The sequence below is a fragment of the Macaca nemestrina genome, chromosome 17, assembly GCF_043159975.1.
Source record: "Macaca nemestrina isolate mMacNem1 chromosome 17, mMacNem.hap1, whole genome shotgun sequence".
In the NCBI taxonomy this organism is placed as follows: domain Eukaryota; kingdom Metazoa; phylum Chordata; class Mammalia; order Primates; family Cercopithecidae; genus Macaca; species Macaca nemestrina.
In genome coordinates, this window is record NC_092141.1 from 18,627,283 (window position 1) to 18,647,484 (window position 20,202).

At 52.6% G+C, this 20,202-nt stretch overlaps 3 protein-coding genes across 9 annotated transcripts in view; 1 reads left to right on the forward strand and 2 right to left on the reverse strand.

Annotated features, from left to right (window-relative positions):
* Positions 1-2,268, reverse strand: part of LOC105491048 (DNA topoisomerase III alpha) — a 40,614-nt gene extending 38,346 nt beyond the window's left edge. For all 3 annotated transcript variants that reach the window (XM_071082463.1, XM_011757158.3, XM_071082462.1), the window contains exon 1: positions 1,826-2,268. In XM_071082463.1, the coding sequence (XP_070938564.1) occupies positions 1,826-2,005 (180 nt within the window). In that variant the 5' untranslated portion in view covers positions 2,006-2,268. The remainder of the gene's footprint in view (positions 1-1,825) is intronic.
* A 149-nt stretch (positions 2,269-2,417) lies between these two features.
* On the forward strand, positions 2,418-15,255 carry LOC105491047 (SMCR8-C9orf72 complex subunit). Of its 2 annotated transcripts, none has more exons than XM_011757157.3 (2): positions 2,418-5,368; positions 9,817-15,255. In XM_011757157.3, exons 1-2 carry the CDS (start codon positions 3,012-3,014, stop codon positions 10,268-10,270), a joined length of 2,811 nt encoding a protein of 936 aa, XP_011755459.1. In that variant the 5' UTR covers positions 2,418-3,011; the 3' UTR covers positions 10,271-15,255. The 2 variants fall into 2 exon arrangements, 1 of the variants encoding a protein (XP_011755459.1); XR_011615445.1 differs by lacking the exon at positions 2,418-5,368 and adding an exon at positions 5,375-7,668 and having other exon boundaries at positions 9,817-9,952.
* Positions 15,256-15,722: 467 nt separating this feature from the next.
* Positions 15,723-20,202, reverse strand: part of LOC105491103 (serine hydroxymethyltransferase 1) — a 38,838-nt gene continuing 34,358 nt past the window's right edge. For all 4 annotated transcript variants that reach the window (XM_071082467.1, XM_071082466.1, XM_071082469.1 and 1 more), the window contains exons 10-12: positions 17,748-17,864; positions 16,479-16,589; positions 15,723-16,122 (exon numbers count right to left, since the gene is read on the reverse strand). In XM_071082467.1, the coding sequence (XP_070938568.1) occupies positions 15,953-16,122; positions 16,479-16,589; positions 17,748-17,864 (398 nt within the window). In that variant the 3' untranslated portion in view covers positions 15,723-15,952. The remainder of the gene's footprint in view (positions 16,123-16,478; positions 16,590-17,747; positions 17,865-20,202) is intronic.

Here is a 20,202-nt window from a genome sequence, read left to right on the forward strand (position 1 = left end):
GTAATTTGCCAAAATGATGAACACAAAGGAAAAGAGGACAAGACATCTGATATATGCTCTCCTGGCCTTATAGAAAACACGGAGTTTGAGCTGGGCGCAGTGGCTCACACCTGTAACCCCAGCACTCTGGGAGGCTAAGCAGGTGGATGGCCTGAGGTCAGGGGTTTGAGAACAGCCTGGCCAACACAGTGAAACCCCGTCTCTACTAAAAATACAAAAAATTAGCTGGGCATGGTGGCGGGCGCCTGTAATCCCAGTTACTAGGGAGGCTGAGGCAGGAGAATCGCTTGAACCCGGGAGGCAGAGGTTGCAGTGAGCAGAGATCACACCACTGCACTCCAGGCTGGGCAGCAAGGGCAAAACTCCATCTCAAAACAAACAAACAAACAAACAAACAAAACAAAAACACGGAGTTCCTCTGGCCACAGACACCAGAAGCTACAATGAAGGTGATCTTGAGGACTGAATAAGAATGGATATTGTTCAAAAACCAATGACCCACAAATGTTACATGGCAGAACTGGAAAAGTCTATGTTACCTAGCATGCTGTTGGCACTTCTGCGAACAAGGGCTAGATTCTTGCCAAAAGAATTAATGTTTCTGTTGAGCATATTAACCACTCTTTCCCAAGTTCCTTCCTGAAATGTGTGAAAGAAAATGATCAAAGAAGCAGCAAGTCAAAGAGAAAGGGTTCAACTGAAGTGCCAGCCCGTTCCATTGAGGGAAGTACACCAATGGAAAGGAGCCTGGGCTGCTGGAACCTATTCCCTATGGATTCATGGCATGGTAGGTTAAAAATAGATAAATACAAGACCTCTGAATTGCTCAGAAAAAAGAAAGAGAGAGAAAAAATGAATTCAGCAGAGCCTTGAAGGATAAGAAGTTAGTTAGGTGTAGGACGACCATTTTTCAAGAGGCCCAGAGCCCTAGAAGTAGACAAACCTTGGGGCTGGTCACCAGGACTTCTAGCACTGGAAACAGGTAAAGCTGTCAGCCAACATTCACACAACCCTGGCTCCACTCCCACTATCCTTGAACTGGAAACGCGTCTTAGGACCCCGGGAACTAAAGAAAAACGAGCAAGGAACTTCCACCCACGCTCTTAGAAAAGTTCTCCAGAAAACCATTTCAGGATCTACTTTTGTTATCTGAGATATTTTCCTGGACAGCTCTTTATGTCTCCCGTGGCACCTCCTTTATGAAACTTTTTCTTATCCTCCTTTGGTTTGTGCCTCCCGTGTGTGTGTAGAACACATTCTTACCACTTACCTCTCTCAGAATCAGTTCATCATCTCTAATCCCCAAACCTTACCGTGTTGCTGTCACTGTGTACTTTGAGGCTGGAAAGTCACAAGGGCTGTAGAACACAGTGGATGTGGCACAGGATGGGGAGGGCTAGGTTGGCTGGGGAGCGATCGGGCAGGGCTTGAACGCCAAGTTAAGGGAATCTGGTCAGTAGTCCCCAAATGAATTTCTGAATCTCGAGGGAAGAACAGTAAAATACAGACTTCCCCAACCTCACACAAGACCCAAAGGGCAGCCAGTGCCCGAGGCGGTTCCGAGAATCAGACAAGTTTGGGAACCTGCTAAGGGCAAGGAAAACAAAAGGTTTCCAAGCAAATGAGTGAAATATCTCAACTACGTTTTAAAATGCACTCCGGTCGGATAGCAGACAGGAGGCCACCGCAATAATCCAGATGAGGGGCGGTGAGGCCTGAGAAATGGGAGATAATCGCCTTCATCTCGATTCACGGCGCCCACCACGCTGTCCGGCTCGGCGGGCCTCCCTTAAGGCACGTAGCTGATCGGAACGCGCTTTCTTACCCGCCTCATGCGACCGTTGGACAGCAGGTCGGCGATCCCCTTGGCCGCGTCGTTTTTTTCGGCCACACAGAGGACTTTCCGCACGCCTCGGAGGGCCACCTCCATGGCGGCGCGGGAAAAGGCACGGTCTCCGGGCTGTCGCAGCCACCGAAACGCGGAGCGGAGGACAGGAAAGATCATCCTTAGGCCCCGCGCCTGCAGCCGCTCCCCGGCTGCCGGCGCATCCTTGGGAAGCCAGAGGCGATGCTCAACTGGCGCCCACCGAAAAGGAACTAAAGCCTCGCTTCGGTCACGTCCCCACCAGCCTGCTGGCCTTTGGAGCTTCAGTCACTTAGTCTTTTCCGTGTCGCAGCCGCCGCCTCAGCACTGAACCCAGTACCTTGGCGTGGAGCTTCCGCCCGCCTTCTCCAGCCACTTCCGCCAGGCGCGCGCCCCACAGCGACCTGGAACTACAAATCCCAGACTGGCCCGCGCCCCTCGTCCAAGCACGTTTCCCCCTACCACCCCCCCGACTCACTCCGCCCCACTTTCCCCTCCTTCCCAGCAGTGGTTGGTTAATCACACTCCTTCTTGGGGGAAGCCGCCGGACACCCCCATCCAAGGCCTTCTCTTTCTCATGACTTTATTTTCTCCTGCTCGGAAGTCTACGAGGACGCTTCCGGGTCACGCGGCGCCGACACCAGGAATCATGTGACACCAAGATGGCGGCGCCGCGGTAGCTGAATCCGGGTTGTGGCGTCCTAGGAGCCGCGACGGTTTCTGCCCTCGGGCAGTGAGGGGCGGCAGCGCTTGGCTGACCCCTGCGGCGTCCCGTAGCCTCGCGTTAAGCCTGGTTCAGAGCGAGGGCTGTTGCTTGTCGCGGTGGGTTTCAGGGAGTGCAGGTGACCTCGCTGCAGGTTTCTTGTGCTGGCCGCGCTCGCCGGAGGAAGAAGAGAAGGGCATTTGGGCCTGCGGCCTTGGCGTTCATGAGGCCTCCGAGAGCTCCGGAGGAGCTACAACTCCGAGGGGGCGGCTAGAGTTCGAGTCCTCGGGTGCGTGAGAAGCAGCCTAGGACCCCGGGTTCGGGGAGTCGCAAAGAAGGCGGTAAGGGCTTCGCTTCCTTCTCCGGAGGCCTGCTTTCTGCGCGTCGATTAACCCCGCATTTTTTCCCACTTCCTCTCAATGTTTTCTTCATACATCTGGAAATATGATCAGCGCCCCTGACGTAGTGGCCTTCACTAAAGAGGAAGAATATGAGGAAGAGCCTTACAATGAGCCGGCCCTGCCTGAGGAGTACTCGGTGCCGCTTTTCCCCTTCGCCAACCAGGGTGCTAACCCCTGGTCAAAACTGTCTGGGGCCAAGTTTTCGAGGGACTTCATTCTTATTTCCGAGTTCTCTGAGCAGGTGGGACCCCAACCGTTACTGACTATCCCCAATGACACCAAAGTTTTTGGCACTTTTGATCTCAATTACTTCTCCCTGCGTATCATGTCAGTGGATTACCAGGCTTCCTTCGTGGGCCATCCTCCTGGATCTGCCTACCCCAAGCTGAACTTCGTGGAGGACTCCAAGGTGGTGCTGGGAGATTCCAAGGAGGGAGCCTTTGCATACGTGCACCACCTTACCCTATACGACCTGGAGGCCCGTGGCTTCGTGAGGCCGTTTTGCATGGCTTATATCTCTGCAGACCAGCATAAAATCATGCAGCAGTTCCAGGAGCTTTCAGCCGAATTTTCCAGAGCTTCTGAGTGCTTGAAAACTGGAAACAGGAAAGCATTTGCTGGGGAACTTGAAAAAAAGCTGAAAGACTTGGATTACACCAGGACAGTGCTGCACACGGAAACAGAGATCCAGAAGAAAGCCAACGACAAAGGCTTTTACTCATCTCAGGCAATTGAGAAAGCCAATGAACTGGCCAGTGTGGAGAAGTCCATCATTGAACATCAAGACCTGCTGAAGCAGATCCGCTCATACCCTCATCGGAAGTTGAAGGGGTGTGATTTGTGTCCTGGTGAGATGGAGCACATCCAGGATCAGGCCAGCCAGGCATCCACTACCTCTAACCCTGATGAGTCTGCCGACACAGACCTTTACACCTGCAGACCAGCCTACACCCCAAAACTTATCAAAGCAAAGTCCACCAAGTGTTTTGACAAGAAGTTGAAGACCTTAGAGGAGCTCTGTGACACTGAATATTTCACCCAGACCCTGACTCAGCTCAGCCACATTGAACACATGTTCAGAGGAGACCTGTGTTACCTCCTGACCAGTCAGATTGATAGAGCACTTCTAAAACAACAGCACATAACAAACTTTCTCTTTGAAGACTTTGTGGAGGTCGATGACAGGATGGTGGAGAAGCAAGAAAGCATACCCTCTAAGCCCAGTCAAGACAGGCCGCCTTCCAGGTCTCTAGAAGAATGCCCAATTCCTAAAGTATTAATTAGTGTTGGTTCTTACAAGTCCAGTGTGGAGTCTGTGCTGATCAAGATGGAGCAGGAACTGGGAGATGAGGAGTACAAGGAAGTGGAGGTGACGGAGTTGAGCAGTTTTGACCCCCAGGAAAACTTGGACTACCTGGATATGGATATGAAAGGGAGTATCAGCAGTGGTGAAAGCATTGAAGTTTTGGGCACGGAGAAATCCACGTCTGTGCTTTCTAAGTCTGACAGCCAGGCCAGCCTCACGGTACCATTGAGCCCCCAGGTAGTCCGGAGCAAAGCAGTCAGCCACAGGACCATCAGCGAGGACAGTATTGAAGTCCTCAGTACCTGCCCCTCTGAGGCCCTCATCCCTGATGACTTTAAGGCCAGCTACCCAAGTGCCATTAATGAAGAAGAATCATACCCAGATGGCAATGAGGGAGCCATCCACTTCCAGGCAAGCATTAGTCCTCCGGAGCTGGGTGAGACGGAGGAGGGCAGCATGGAAAACACCCCATCACAAATAGACTCCTGCTGTATTGGGAAGGAGAGCGACGGTCAGCTGGTGCTGCCCTCCAGTCCAGCCCACACACACTCTGACGAGGATGGAGTGGTGAGCAGCCCCCCACAGCGCCACAGGCAGAAGGACCAGGGGTTCCGTGTAGACTTTTCAATGGAAAATGCCAGCCCTTCTTCCCGAGACGACAGTTGTGAAGGGTTTCCCGCTTACGAGCTGGACCCAAGCCACCTGCTGGCTAACCGGGACATCAGTAAGACCAGCCTGGATAACTACTCAGACACCACCAGCTATGTGAGCAGTGTAGCCTCCACCAGCTCGGACAGGATCCCTTCTGCTTATCCTGCTGGCCTGTCTTCCGATAGGCATAAAAAGAGGGCTGGCCAGAACGCCTTAAAATTCATCCGCCAGTACCCCTTTGCCCACCCAGCCATCTACTCCCTGCTCAGCGGAAGGACACTCGTGGTCCTGGGGGAAGATGAGGCCATAGTCAGGAAGCTTGTGACTGCACTGGCTATCTTTGTCCCCAGCTATGGCTGCTACGCTAAGCCCGTGAAACATTGGGCCTCCTCCCCTTTGCACATTATGGATTTTCAGAAGTGGAAGCTTATTGGCTTGCAGAGGTAACTGGTTCCAGGTGTTGGGGAAGGGCCTTGGCCAGATAGGGATGAGGCATATTGGTGTGGTGGAGCCAGAATCAGGAAGCCTGGCTTCTAGACAGGGCCCAGTTCCTACCACTGTGTTACTTTTGACAAATCATCCCTCTCTCTGGTTTCCATTTCCTTGTCTGTCATGTGAGCGGGTTGCAGTTCCTAGGTGGTTGCCAATCCCCATCTGTCCCCGAGCTGTGTCAGAATTATTAGGGAAAGTTTTTATTTTTATTTTATTTTTATTTTTTTTGCGACGAAGTCTCGCCATTGTCCCCCAGGCTGGAGTGTAATGGCACCATCTTGACTCACTGCAACCTCCACCTCCTGAGTTCAAGCAATTCTCCTGCCTCAGGCTCCCAAGTAGCTGGGATTGCAGGTGCCTGCCACCACCCCCGGCTAACTTTTCTATTTTTAGTAGAGATGGGGTTTTACCATGTTGGCCAGGCTAGTCTGGAACTCCTAACCTCAGGTGATCTGCCCGCCTCGGCTTCCCAAAGTGCTGGGATTACAGGCGTGAGCCACCACGCCCAGCCGGGAAAGTTTTAAAAATCATGGATTCCTGAATCACACCCCTCGAGGTTCTGATTCGGTTGGTGTGAGGTAAGACATGGAATTTATCTGTGGCCCTCACCAGCCAGACTGCAGGGAGCATCCCTCTATAAAAGCAAAAGGCTCATCAGAAGGGACAGACGACTCCGGGCGAAAGGGTTAGGCCGCTGTCCCTATAAGTGCTCCTTCAACCTTCAGAGCATGCGCAGATGTTGGGTGCTGGGAGCATCTGCCTCCAGCGTCCTGCACAGGCGTGAGGTGCTGCGGGCAGGGGTGGGGAGCCCTGTACCCTAGAGGGTCCCCTGCGGGGCCGAATGGGATGGACTACAGCTCACCCACAGAATTTCTGGGGGAGGTGTGAGAAGACACCGCCTGAGGGTATCATAAGGTGAAACTGTTGTGGTCGTGGCAGTTAGCGGGAGCAGTCGGTGGTCTGGGTCAGGTCCTGGTGTGCCACCACTCGCTGTCTGGATTCGGACCAGCCATCTTATTCATTCAGTCACCCGATCGTGTTGAACACCTCTGAAGGGCTCCCGGGGCCCACCTGAGAGCCATCGGAAGGCTCCACGTTTAGTGCACGTCCAAAAAGCACAGCACAGTGCAGTGCCGGGCCCTGAGAAGTGCTCAGAGGGTGGAACCGGCACTGACACAGGCAGGCAGACTGGGGCCCACCTGAGGCCCAGCTTTAAAAATCATGAGCAGGAGAGTGTCTTCGGTGGCTGTGACCTTCCTGTCCTCAGAGGTGTTGCGCTGCAGAGGCTCTGCACTCTGAGCACCATGGTCCAGAAGTGTCTCTCCTCACTCAGGCCCACTGCTCACATGATGGACTCTCTCTCAGGACTCTCACCTCAGAACACCAGTCTTGCTTGGCCTTGGTTTTTTTCACTCTGCCTGGAAGTGCTTGTAGTTGGGTCAGCCATCTGTGGGGATAAGAGATGACTAAACCACCAAGCTGGTCTCCTGTCATTTGAGAGTTTTCTTGTTTTGTGGTTTTTTTTTTTTTTTTTTTGAGACAGAGTCTTGCTCTGTTGCCCAGGCTGGAATGCAGTGATGTGATCTTGGCCCACTGCAGCCTCTGCCTCCTAGGCTCAGGTTATTCTCGTGCCTCAGCCTCTCCAGTAACTGGGATTATAGGCATGCGCCACCTTGCCAGGCTAATTTTTGTATTTTTTGTAGAGACAGCGTTTCACCATGTTGGCCAGGCTGGTCTCAAATGATCGGCCCACCTCAGCCTCCTGAAGTGCTGGGATTACAGGCGTGAATCTGGCCCTGCTCTCATTAAGTGAACACCAGGAGTCACTGTATTGCTCACTAAGCAGCAGTCACAAGCCCGGACCAAAAAGCAGAGCACAGTTCTGGCGGGAGAAAGTGCTAGCCTAGCGTGTGTCAGAGACCCTGGGTTGAGTCCTGGCTTGACCACTAGCTAGCCTGGTGACCTTGCACAAGCTGCCACCTCACCCAGTCCTCTGTGTGCTCATGGGTCATAGAGGTGTCCTCCCACAGCGGGCATGGGAAGTGCAATGTGAAGCTGCAGTTGGGGTGCCGTGCGCCTGGGGGCCGGAGGCCTGAGGCTTCTCCCTTCCAGTGTCATCTGGCTTCCTGAGGAGGAGCTTTATGGAAACAGAAGTGGAGGAACAGTTAGAATAGCCAGCTTCTTCCAAAAGAAGTGTCACTGTTGGGGCAAGTGTCAGAGCTGCATCAGGGGATGCTGGGCCTGGGAGCAGGTATCCTGGCAGAGATGGAGGGGCAAAAAGGTGGGAGGTGAGACCTGGGTGCCCTGTGGCGATAGCACCTGTGGATCTGGATGTGCAGAGCTTGGGAGGTGTTTGACTCTGGCCGGCCCCGCTTTGGGAGGTGAGAGTGAAGGCAGTAGAGAGCTGAGAAGGCCCCGGAACACAGGGGCCATGCAGTATGGGTTGAGGAGAGCGTCTCACTGTCCTTGTGAGCTTTCTTAGCTGTCAGCCACCTGCAGGCCCCAATTCCTCCATGCCCGTGGGATGCATGCGGTCCATAGCCCAGCGCTGTCCCTCTGGTCAGGATGCATGCAGAATGCATGGCCTTTGTGTCTCAGCTGTCCCATCTCTGTGACCTTGCTTTTGCCTTGGTCTGCCACACCCTCCTCAGTCCCTAGAGCCCTCTGTGCTTCTGAGGGCCAGTTCTAAGGCAACTCTGCAAATCCCCTAGGTCTTCCCAACTACAACCTTTCTCAAGGAGAACGAGACCTCATCTCCCTTCACATCGCTGTACTTGTGCACATTTCTTCCCAGTCAGACTGAGCTCATGCAGGACAAGAGTTCTAGGTCATTCTTCATTACAGGGCAATGCTGGGATGTTACAGATGCTCTGTAAATGATTGTTAAATATACAAGAAGATAAAACCCAGGAAGGGAAAAGTACTATGAGATTACCTTGGTCCCAAGTCACCGTCAGTCCTTTTTACACCATACCTGTCTGACATAAACCCTAAATGTCTAGGCCCTACAGGGCAGTCCCTGGTGCTCTGAGGAAGCTGCTCCAGGAGGATGTTTAAGGAACCACTCCCCTCACTGAGTGAACACTGGCATTTTCCTGGCTCTGATGTGCCAGGCACTGGGGCATGAGACCAGATCAGATGCAGTTCTGGGACTCTAGAATCTTGGAGCTCCTTGTCCAGTGGGGAGAAGCCAGTGAACAAACAGCAGTCACCCCACTGGTCAGTGCTAGGCTAAAAGTAGTGATGGTGATGACAGCGCCTACTGAGGACAAGCATTGTCCTAAACATCACTCATTTTGTCTCCACAGCGACCCCATGAGGGATGTAATAGTAGTAACTGGCCCGTATAGTGGCTCATGCCTATAATCCTAAATCTTCGGGAGGCTAAGGCAGAAGGATCACTTGAGCCCAGCAGTTCAGTACCAGCCTGGGAAACAGCAAGCTTTCTTCTCTGCAAAAAATTATCTGGGTGTGGTGGCATACGCCTGTAGTACCAACTACTTGGGAGGCCAAGGTGGGAGGATTGCTTGAGCCCAGGAGGTGAAGGCTGCAGTGAGTCACGATTGTGCCACTGCATGCTGGCCTGGGCAACAGAGCAAGACCCTGTCTCTAAATAAAGACAGTAGGAACTGTTATCTCCATCTTATAGATGAGACTCCGAGAGGTTAATGAATTTGGCCAAGGTCACAGCAAGAAAGCAGGAGAGGCTTGGGGAAGGCTGAATATGGTTTAACTTGAATTAAGTACAAGAGGGAGAGAGGTTATTTCAGGCAGAACAAAGAGGTTTTGTTTGTTCGTTTGTTTGTTTGTTTTGTTTTTGAGACAGAGTCTCACTCTATCGCCCAGACTGGAGTGCAGTGGCGTGATCTCGGCTCACTGCAAGCTCCACCTTCCAGGTTTACGCCATTCTCCAGCCTCAGCCTCCCAAGTAGCTGGGATTGCAGGCGCCCGCCACCACGCCCAGCTAATTTTTTGTATTTTTAGTAGAGACAGGGTTTCACCACGTGAGCCAGGATGGTCTCAATCTCCTGACCTCGTGATCTACCCGCCTCGGCCTCCCAAAGTGCTGGGATTACAGGCGTGAGCCACCCGGCCTGAACAAAGAGGTTTCTAATTTTGAGGCCCCACTGAAAGCTTGCCAGGGCTCCAAAAAAGAGTGCATTCAGCAGGAATTAGACCAGAAAGGGCTTTGTGGGCCACCCACTGCGTTTGACCTTGACCATAAGAGTGGTGAGGAGCCCTTTGAAGATCACGATGATAAGATTTGTCTTCCAGGAAGAGCCAGTGCATGCCGGCTAGGTGGATGCTGGCCTGGGGACAGGAGGCCTCACCTCCCAAGCTTCTGCCTCCACTTTCCCGGCCCTTGCCCTTCCTCCTGACCTTGGCCTGTCTGTTTCAGAGTGGCCTCCCCTGCCGGTGCCGGTACCCTTCATGCCCTGAGTCGCTACAGCCGCTACACGAGCATCCTGGACCTTGACAACAAAACCCTGCGCTGCCCCCTTTACAGAGGCACCCTAGTGCCCCGCCTGGCAGACCACCGCACACAGATCAAGCGGGGCAGCACCTACTACCTGCATGTCCAGAGCATGCTCACTCAGCTCTGCTCCAAGGCCTTCGTCTACACCTTCTGCCACCACCTGCACCTGCCTACGCACGACAAGGAGACAGAGGAGCTGCTAGCCAGCCGCCAGGCGAGCTTCCTGAAGCTGACCCTGGGTCTGGTGAATGAGGATGTCAGGGTGGTCCAGTACCTGGCTGAGCTGCTGAAGCTGCACTACATGCAGGAATCTCCAGGGACCAGCCACCCCATGCTCGGGTTTGACTATGTCCCCAGCTTTTTGTATAAAATCTGAGGTCGGTCCCAGCCACTGTGACCAAGGCCTGTGACTCAGGGTATGGGGAGGGGAGGGGTTGGCATGACCAAACAGTTGCCTGAACTGGACTGTTTAGGTTTCTGGTGTCTGGCAGCATGGTTCCCACGTGGCTCCTGGTAGTTTTCAAGTTGGACGTGGGCAGAAGTGGAGCCTGGGTCCCTCTAAAGGCGTCTGGAGGGATGGTGACAGCTACATTCGGCTCCCTGGTGAAGAGAGGCCCCTGGATGTAGAGGGGGCCTTGGTTTTCTGAGGACTGGCAGCCAGGGCAGAAGGGAAGCCACCAGTCCCTTGGTGGGGTAGGGTGAGGGCAGGAAGGCCAAAACCTGATGGGAGGAGCACACTGACCATATTCAGCATTGCCGGACACTTGAGTGGCAAAATGAGCGAGGGCGGCAGCTTGGTAACTGTTGTGGTTTGATGGAAAACAGGAGGGCAGAACACCCATCACCTCCTTCAGACCCAGATGCAGACCTTTATTTGCCTCCTGGAGCCTGCTGTCCCAGGGGAGGCCCTGGACCAGCCAGTGGGAGGGAGAAAGGCTGCCACCCTTTGGGTTGTGGGAAACATGCAGCCTTGGCCTCAGGGCCACAGAGCGTGAGCAGCACCCTGTACCCTGTCCTCACCACCTTTACCTGGGAGAGAAATGCCTGTGAGCGGGCCTTGGGACTCACCCCCTACGCTCTTTCGCCAGGAACGAGCGGAGTGTTCCCTAGTCCCAGTGTGAAGCGGGCACAAGTGACCAAAGCCAATGGTGAGGACCACCTGGGGGCTGGAGAGCACAGCAGGCAGAGCAGGGCTGAGGTGCCATGAGGCCATCCCTGCCACGCAAGGGAGGAGCAGTCAGCAGCCCTCCTGGGTGGCCCACTGGCTCCTGCTGGCCAGAGTGCGTGAGCACTGACTGTCCTCGTGGGGGAGGTCTGCAGACCCGTGTGAACATGGCGGAGGCCACACTGCAGCTCCCACCCACACAAACCTTTGCAACCACTTCACTACCTCTCACTGGGTCTCGTGGGCACTGGACAGCACGGTTCTGTTTAGTCAGCTGGTGCAGGTGGTCAGCCCAGCCGATGAGAACTCAAATGGCACGGATTTCCTGGATGAGCTACCACGTGACGCTCTTCAGGTTCTGCCTTTGGGAGGCTGTGTGCACCTCAGTCACCACAGCTTGTGGCCATCCCCAGTTGAGTCTCCCTTCTGAGGACAAGTTTGAGACTGGGAAGGAGACACCCCTGGTTCCGCCAGCACCTGTCCCACTGATAGTGATCCCCTGGCCTCCCTGAGCCTCCTTAGGCAATGGCCACTGGTTTGTAGACAGAGGGTTTCTTGCAGCCTTGAAAATTTTATTCCCTAAGTGGGGACAGCTCTGGGTATTACTGCTTCTTTGATTTGTTCCACAAAAATTGTGCTGAAATGGACCTGAATCAGCCCTGGGTGTGCATCTGTTGGCGCCTACTGCTGAGGCCCGGCCTGCCCATCGGCCTGTAGTATACACTCGAGGTCATCACGGAGCCAGCCAGCTTCTCTTCTCATCAAGGAGGCAGAGACCCCGGTGGAAGCCGAGAGTGACCAAAGAGGGCTTGCATCACATCACTCCAGTCGTTCCCTCCTTGTCCAAGTCCTCGTTGTAAGGGCATGGCCTGTTGGCTCCAGCCATTGGCTTCTGTTCAGGGTCCTTGCTCCCATCAGAGGTGTTTGATTTTGCTCCTGGGGCTGTGATGGAGAACCTTTTGTGGCAGATGGCGCTGCCTACATCTCATTGGTTCTTTGTACCTGTGCCCGTTGCACATGTTCACAGACAGGAGAGTCGCCAGCAATACCTTGGCAGCCTTTAAATGTGAAACGTCTGTTACTTGTGCTGGAGGCAGAGGCTGTGCAGGGAGCCTGCTTCTCATCATGGGCTCCCTTATCTGTACGGCTCCCCCTCCTCCTGTTCTAGATGCTGATTTGTTTTCTCACTGGCTGGCTAATTGCTGTCTACTTACGCCTCCATGGCCATAACTGTGCAACATTTTATCTGAGAAGGCAGGAAGGTCAGAAAGTGATCATTGGCCCCACCACTGTGGCATTCCTGTCCCTAACACAGAAATTCACAGCTCATACTCTTGCCTGGGAAACTTGGGAAAGGCTCATGAGTTTGGGGCAGATCCTGAATTGCAGCCACACTTGGCCTTCTAGAAGCTGAAGCTGTGCACTCAAGTGGTCCTAAGTAGAAGTCCACTTCGGGTATTTGCTGGCACACACCCTCAAGGGTGGTTCGGAAGGTCCTGAGACCTAAGGCAAAAGGCTGCTGGGGCATGAACAGAACAGACTGTCTCAGGGGCAGCCATAGAAGTGGCAAGCAGGGCCAGTCTCCCTCAGGTTGTTCTTCATTAAGTAAAGATGGCTTCGTGACTAGTGTTTAAGCTCCCAGATTTATATTTGGGTTAAAAACTAACTTTTTAATGTGGCAGTTTCAAAGGATTACTTGATGCAAAGTATGTTTCCTTTCAAAGGGATCTTGAAGTGGTACCAGGACTGAGTCATAACTTGGGCAGAGGCAGTTAACACTGGGAAGCCCTGCCCCTCCCCATGCCCCCTTCACTCTGGGGAACTGAAACCTACTATGCAGTGGGACTAATCTCATCAAGAATTTTCAGTTGAGGCCTGGCGCGGTGGCTCATGCCTGTAATCCCAGTACTTTTGGGAGGCCGAGGCGGGCGGATCACCTGAGGTTAGGAGTTCGAGACCAGCCTGGCTAACGTGGTGAAACCCTGTCTCTACTAAAAATACAAAAAAAGTTAGCCAGGTCTGGTAGTGAGTGCCTGTAATCCCAGTTACTTGGGAGGCTGAGGCAGGAGAATCACTTGAACCTGGGAGGCAGAGGTTGCAGTGAGCCGAGGCTGCGCCACTGTACTCCAGCCTGGGCAACAAGAGCGAAAACTCCGTCTCAAAAAAAAAAAAAAGAATTTTCATTTGAGGTATTCTTCCAGTAGAAGGTTAATCAGTTTTTAATGAAACCATTAAAAATAACACTTCCCAGAAAATAGGTGACATCAGTGCCCCTTGCTACTGCCTCAGTCCTCACTGTTGCTTTGAGGGCCCAGGTACTGAAACTGGTTGTCTTGAGTTTTGTGTCAAGCTTTTCCTCCAGTGCACTATCCCCCTCCCTCGTTTCTGAAGCAGTCTAGGTTAAACTGGCTACGCGGGTAGTTGTGGACTGGTCATTTTCAAAAGCCCCACTTTAGAGATCCGGCCACAGCTTTTTATATCGCATCGCACAGGACACATCAGCCTGAGCTGCTGCCTCACGCCTGTTTCCCCAGGAACCTCACTCCTTTGGTGGAACCTTGGGATTTTAGAAATTGTGGCTTTTCCATACCTCATTGACTCCAACAGTTGAAGTTACACACATTGCTCCCGAATTTGGAAATAGACCGCAGTACTTTACCTTTCATTCCCCATCTGGCCTTTACCTTCTTTGCTTCAGTGGTGGAAAACAGTTGCCATATTCAAAGTATAGTAGATTTCAACCTCACACAAATGACAAGTCCCATTTCACAATCCTAGGAAGGCCCACCAATTTCATTTCACACACCAGGGCGGCTGCAGTTGGAGGCCGAGGGCAGCCCTCTGCTCACTGAATGTCTTGCATGCGCTGACTGCTGCCCGCGTGCTGAACATGCCCCGCCGCCCAGGCCCAGCACTGCATGTTGGGTCAGTGTCTAGTGCTGCTGTCACGTCTTTGTCTGCACAGCCAGTAGCATTGTCTCAGCCAGGGGGTTTATCAGAAGGTGTGCAAGGCCTTTGGGGGAACTGAGCCCCTATAGTGGGCAGTCTCCTTTACGTTCCCACCTCCCCGAAAAGCACAGAAGACAGTGCCTTGGTTTGTGCTTTGAAGTAAACCAGTCAGCTTTCTGGCTTTGCCCCAGTACTGTGATGGAACATAATAAAACTGGAGATACGGTTTTAACACTGCAAAAAGGAAAAAGCATCAAGTTTCTACTTCTGGCTGGAAAGCAAAACCAATCTCAGCTGACAAGACTGGGCAAACTAAGTTTTCCTGAGTCCATTCTCCTTCGAGCCCTGACCTAACCTGGCCTTACCTCATTAAGGTTTGGTTAAAGCAGTGGCAAGGAGGCGGCAAGAGTGGATGGGGGTGTGGGGAGGGGATGAACACTCTGCAGCCAATTAATCTGTTGGTAGGGGCCCAGCTTCTTGAGAGTGCTTATTCAGCTCAAGAGTGGAGGCTGTACACAGCGAGCCCTGGAGATGGCAGCTTGTCTCCAGCTGGGGAGGGTTCAGGCCCCTGAATTGAAGACCACTTTGGTAGCAGAAATGTAGGGACTGGTCACTCATTTCTTTTGGTAGCAGAAATAAGTTGAGTCACCCACAACTCACGGATTCTGTAGCAGCTGCTCCACCCACAATAAAGCAAACGCCAACAGGCTAGACCCCAGATTGCAGGGGCTGCCACCTACAAGGTGGGACCGCAGGCTGCCTCACCGGGATTGTCTGCCACTAAATAGCTGGAGTCATAGATTGAGATAAATGCCACCTTCAAGGTTGCAGTGAAAAGCATAGTCCTATGTGATGAATTCATATGTGTTATTTTTTAAAAAGCTATTTTATTACTGCATGTTCCCGTCCTGTCTCGTGAATGTGAGTCCCCGCCACCACGTGAGCTGCAGTTGTTGCAGCGGCTGGTGCAGGAGTGCGGCTGGCGCGTGTGTGATAGCATCTCGTAGGTGTTGCTGCACAAGAGTTAACCAGAGTCAATGCCAAACACATAGTATGAGAAGTGTACTTTTTAAGAAATTAATTTATTTGAGTTCAAATATTTTTGAAATATGAAAATTGGTTGTATTTTTTAAAGCTATAATTCTTGTAGACATTCTGTGGTTAAAAATTTGATTGTGCTTATTAAAAATGGTCATCTATGTTTTGCACTTCAGCTACGTGAAAATAAAGTTTCTTTGGGAAGGTGACATTTGGCTTCCTGATTACGGGAAGGAGTTGGTTATCTCAGGTGGAGCAGGAAAGCCTGGTTGATTCTCACACCAGAATGGGACTGTGACTTCCCAGGATGGAGGGAGGAGACCATTGCTACACCACACTTTGAGTTACTGACAGCAAAACCCTCCCACCATACTGGGTGCATCTTGTGTACACTTGGCTAACATACACTTCTGGTTTACAGCAGAAGGTTCAGAGGCGAATTCAGTTCTCCTTTGGCATGCCACTGGATAACAAGATAGTGAGAGGGGCAGTGTGTACAAGCTGTGGACATGGGCATTTCCTCTCTGTTGCAGCAAGGTGGAGGAAAGCCAGGGAGAGTAAAACGCTAGAATCTTCCTAATAGCTTTGCCCTATACCACGGTCTAAATGATTATGGCCAAGTGGCTACATAGTATTTTATTTTTCTAGAATTATATCCAGCTGTGAGAAAGCCAGGTTCAAATTTAAATCCTTTAATTAATAACCTGTCCCAGAATTACTAACAGTGAGACTTAAACAAATTTTGATTTGTGAAGAAAACATGAAAAAAGTCCAAAAGAAACCCCATCAGAGGGCCCAAGTGTCAACCGTTCCCCTGTGGAGCAGCTCATCCATTTCTCAAGTGGGGGTCCTCCGGCAGGCGGCTTCCTCTGTGGCGCCAGGCGGGTCCAGAGTGGACCGGCTCCTTTAGAAGTCGGGCAGGCCAGGCAGAGGGAAGAGAGAGGCGAAGCTCTCAACCTCCTCCCGGAGAGCCTGCACGGCCCCCTGGTACTTATCCCCTGCCAGTCTCTCCTTGAACTCCTTCAGGGTGGCTCTGACACCAATGTCGCTCTGGATCTGCAGGGTCAGCTCTATCCCTGTGCGACAAGACACAAGTGAGTCACCCCACACCACACACCAAGTGAGGCGCAATGGCTGGGGGCCAAGGCACAACTGCCAGAATGTCCCCCAGCTGGGGAGCGCGGCAGGGCACAAGGTCTCCATGCTTACCTCAGTTACTCTCGGATGCACCCACCCTTAGATGTCCTGGGTAGCCCAAATTTATAAACCTCTCAGACAAGGTGATTTACGTAAGTGTTTTTTGCTGTCTCCCACCCCAACACTCAGCCTTGGTGCAGAATTGTCTTTCAGTGGCAGGATCTCAGCTACTCATCACAATCAGAAACTAAATACACACGATAAGATGTGGCAACTTCCAAAAGCTTATCCTTACCTCTGTGAATAAACTGGGCCACTTTTTGGAAGTCTTTTTCCAAAAGTCCACGAGACGTCAGTGCTGGGGTCCCCAGCCGCAGTCCACTGGGCCGCAGAGCACTTCTGTCACCTACAAGATAAATGGGGCTCTGTCCCTACGCCACATTGTCACCACTGTGACAATGGTGCATTTAAAAAGGGACACGTGGGCAAAAGAGAACTGGCCTGAGGATACTGGCTGGCTGTAGCAAGGAGAGTACAACTGATTCAGAAACTAAAATAGAACGCAAGGCACAAGGAGGAACAACCACGTTTTGGCCGTTCTTACTTAATTACTAGTACACAAAGTGGTCTGATGTGCCCCTTGCTCCTAAAAATGAGGTTAACATCTGTCTGGGTCTGAGATGCATCATCAATATTTTGTTAACAACCCAGAGAAAAATGCAGCCTCTGACCTCCCTCATCTAATGAATGTACCACCTCCAACGGCTCCACATCAGTCTTTTTGCTCCTTGGCAGGGTCAGGGCCAAGTATAAAGGCGCAGCCGAGAGACAGCCAAGGTATGGTCCCCGCCCCTGCTCCAGTTTTTTTTTTCCTGAGACAGAGCCTCACTCACCCAAGCTGGAGTGCAATGGTGTGATCTCAGCTCACTGCAGCCTCCGCCTCCCAGGTTCAAGCGATTCTTCTGCCTCAGCCTCCCGAGTAGCTAGGACTACAGGCGTGTGCTACCACGCCCGGCTAATTTTTTGCATTTTTAGTAGAGACGGGGTTTCACCGTTAGCCGTCTCAATCTCCTGACCTCGTGATTCACCCACCTCAGCCTCCCAAAGTGCTGGAATTACAGGCGTGAACCACCGTGCCCAGTCCAGTTTTTTGTTTGTTTGTTTGTTAGAGTCTCATTCTGTTGCCCAGGCTGGAGTGCAGTGGTACAATCTCCACTCACTGCAACCTCTGCTTCCCCGGTTCAAGCATCTCTCCTGCCTCAGCCTCCCGAGTAGCTGGGATTAGAGGTATGCACCACCATGCCCAGCTAATTGTTCTATTTTTAGTAGAGACAGGGTTTCACCATTTTGGCCAGGCTGGTCTTGAATTCCTGACCTCAAGTGATCCACCTGCCTCGGCCTCCCAAAGTGCTGGGATTACAGGCGTGAGCCACCGTGCCCCATCCCCACTCCAGTTTTTATCTGAGGTCTGTCTCCAGAGCTAGTATCTTCATCAGCTACAACTTTGGCCAGAAGAAATGCAGATGGGAGAGGAGTGAAGGAGAAGGCCAAGGATGATTCTCACCTGGGCAGGTGTTCTTGTTGCAGGCAATAGAACAGGCTTCTAGCACCTTCTCAGCCCTTCCACCATCTGTGCCTTTGGAACGGAGATCCACGAGGATCAAATGGTTGTCAGAACCACCTGGAAACAAAGTTGGACACATAGAAATGCAGGCTAATTCTATGCCGTGAAGGAATCTGTGACATGAAGGCAAGGGTGAAGGCGGCCAAAGCAGATGAGGTCAGGAAGGTGAGCACCCCCACCACATGGCCCGGGATTCTAATGCCCACGAGAGATGTGCGTGCCTAAGAACGTGAAAGGAAGGATAGAGCACTTTTGAGAGGGGTAACTGATCATACAGCAGAGGGCCTGACATTCCCATTGGGAAGGGACAGCTTCCTCAGGCTGCTCCTGTCTTGTTTCTCTGACACGTTGCTTGGGCATGTCTCTAACAGTGATGGTAAAGGCTCCCCCGAAGGCAGCATGAGTATTGGGCAGTGGTTCAAGTTACTTTGGGGGGTAAGGGGCATGCTCACGGAGCATATTAGGTGCCAGACACTGTAGCCTGTGGTAGGTTTTTCCCGGATCCCTTGAGGCTGATGGTATTATCAAAGTGGTAAGGTGACAACAGCAAGGCTAACAGAGTTTTCTGCACCTGGTCCGAGGTCACACAGGAGGATCCTTCCACTTTGAACCTTCATTAAGCCGGGGTATTGCCTTGGGTGCTGACGGCACTAGGGCCTCTGCTTCTGGGCTGTGTTGCAGGGATCCCTTTGAAGCTACGGGCGAGCTAGGGCTCCAGCTTGGCTTTGCATCCCCCCAGCTGTGCCCACTCACTTGCTGTGTGGCTTTAGGCAGGCAGCTCAACATTGTGAAACCTCAGATGCCCATTTGTAACAAAAACACCAGTAATTCACAGGGCTGTCATGAGGTTTAAGTAAGATACCGGACACAGTGCTTCTCACAGTGCCAGGCACCAAAGCGGGCATTCACAAGCATTATCTATTTCAGCCGTGTGCATCGGGCCCTCAGAGGGTAGAGTGACAATGACAAAGTCACCAGGGAGAGGGCAGGCCCATGCCATGAGATGCCCATGGTGACAGGGACTATGGCCTAAACCCTCACAACTCCAAGGGTGGCTCCCAGACCAGCATCACCCAAGACCTGGTCAGAATCTGCATCGTACCAGCAGCCCCAGGGGTGGTGTGCACATCCAAGTTTGAGAAACAGGGACCTAAAGCAGTGGTCCCCAACCTTTTTGGCACCAGGAACTGTGGAAGACAGTTTTTCCACGGATGGCATTGGGGGATGGTTTGGGGATGAAATTTCCACCTCAGATCATCGGGCATTAGATTCTCAGAAGGATGCAGGTATAATCAGAAGGAAAAAAAAGATAGTTTCTCTAAAGAGGCCCAACCTAGATCCCTCACATGTGCAGTTCACAACAGGGTTCAGCTCCTGTGAGAATATAATGCTGCCATTGATCTGACAGGAGGCAGAGCTCAGGTGGCAATGCTGTCGGCCCTGCTCACTTCCTGCTATGCAGCCAGGTTCCTAACAGGCCACAAACTAGTACTAGTCCGTGGCCTGGAGGTTGCGGACTCCTGAGCTAAAGCACCCTGAAGGTCACAGTCCACCTGAGGACTTCTTGGGCTTTGTTATTTGAAGACATGGAGGATGAAGGGAGAACAGAAAGTAAGTGAAGTAGAACATAAAAGAGGGTGTGGCTGGTACTGCTGAGGAGACACCACTGGCCCGGCCTTTCCAGGCGCTGCCACACATGTAGGATTGGGTGGGAGCCCCACTCCTTAGACCAGGGGTCCTGTGATCCCTGTAAAGGGCAAAGGGCATGGTGCAGAGAGTGGGCACTCAGGTCTACACACAGCAGGACCCACATTCCTGGACCACACCACTGCTAGCACAACCAGCAGTCTCGTGGGACTCGGTATCAAGTCGCCCTTCCTCAGGAGGATCGAGTATGCTGCCGGCCAAAAAGAACGCGCTCTCCCCGTGGAAACCTGCAGTGGCTGTGAGGTGGATGGCACCCCACAGTGGGGCCCTGACCTGGGAAGTCCATCTCATTCACAGCCCACAGCTCCAGAATGTACAGATCCAAACATGGCTATAGCAAGCCAACTCCCTAGGAACATGCAGCAAACTGGGAGGGGACAGCCCGTGCACCCAGCTCAGCGGGGTGAGAGAAGACACTCCCATGGCACAGTGCCAGGCATCACCACAGAGTCCTGGCTCTGCCACCTACCGGGTGTGTGACCACTACAGTCCAACCTCTCGTGAGCCTCAGGTCATCCTGCAAAGCTGTTCTGAGGACATGCAGTCCTTATGCCGGTGACCAATCACAGCCACTATTCCCAACATCTGTGGCTCACCCAAGGGGGCAGCTGGCTGGTCTGAGGCAGGGGGAGGCTTTCCAGCTGGAGGTGAGGCTGACCTCCTCCCAAGGTGGGCCCCAGTCATTGCA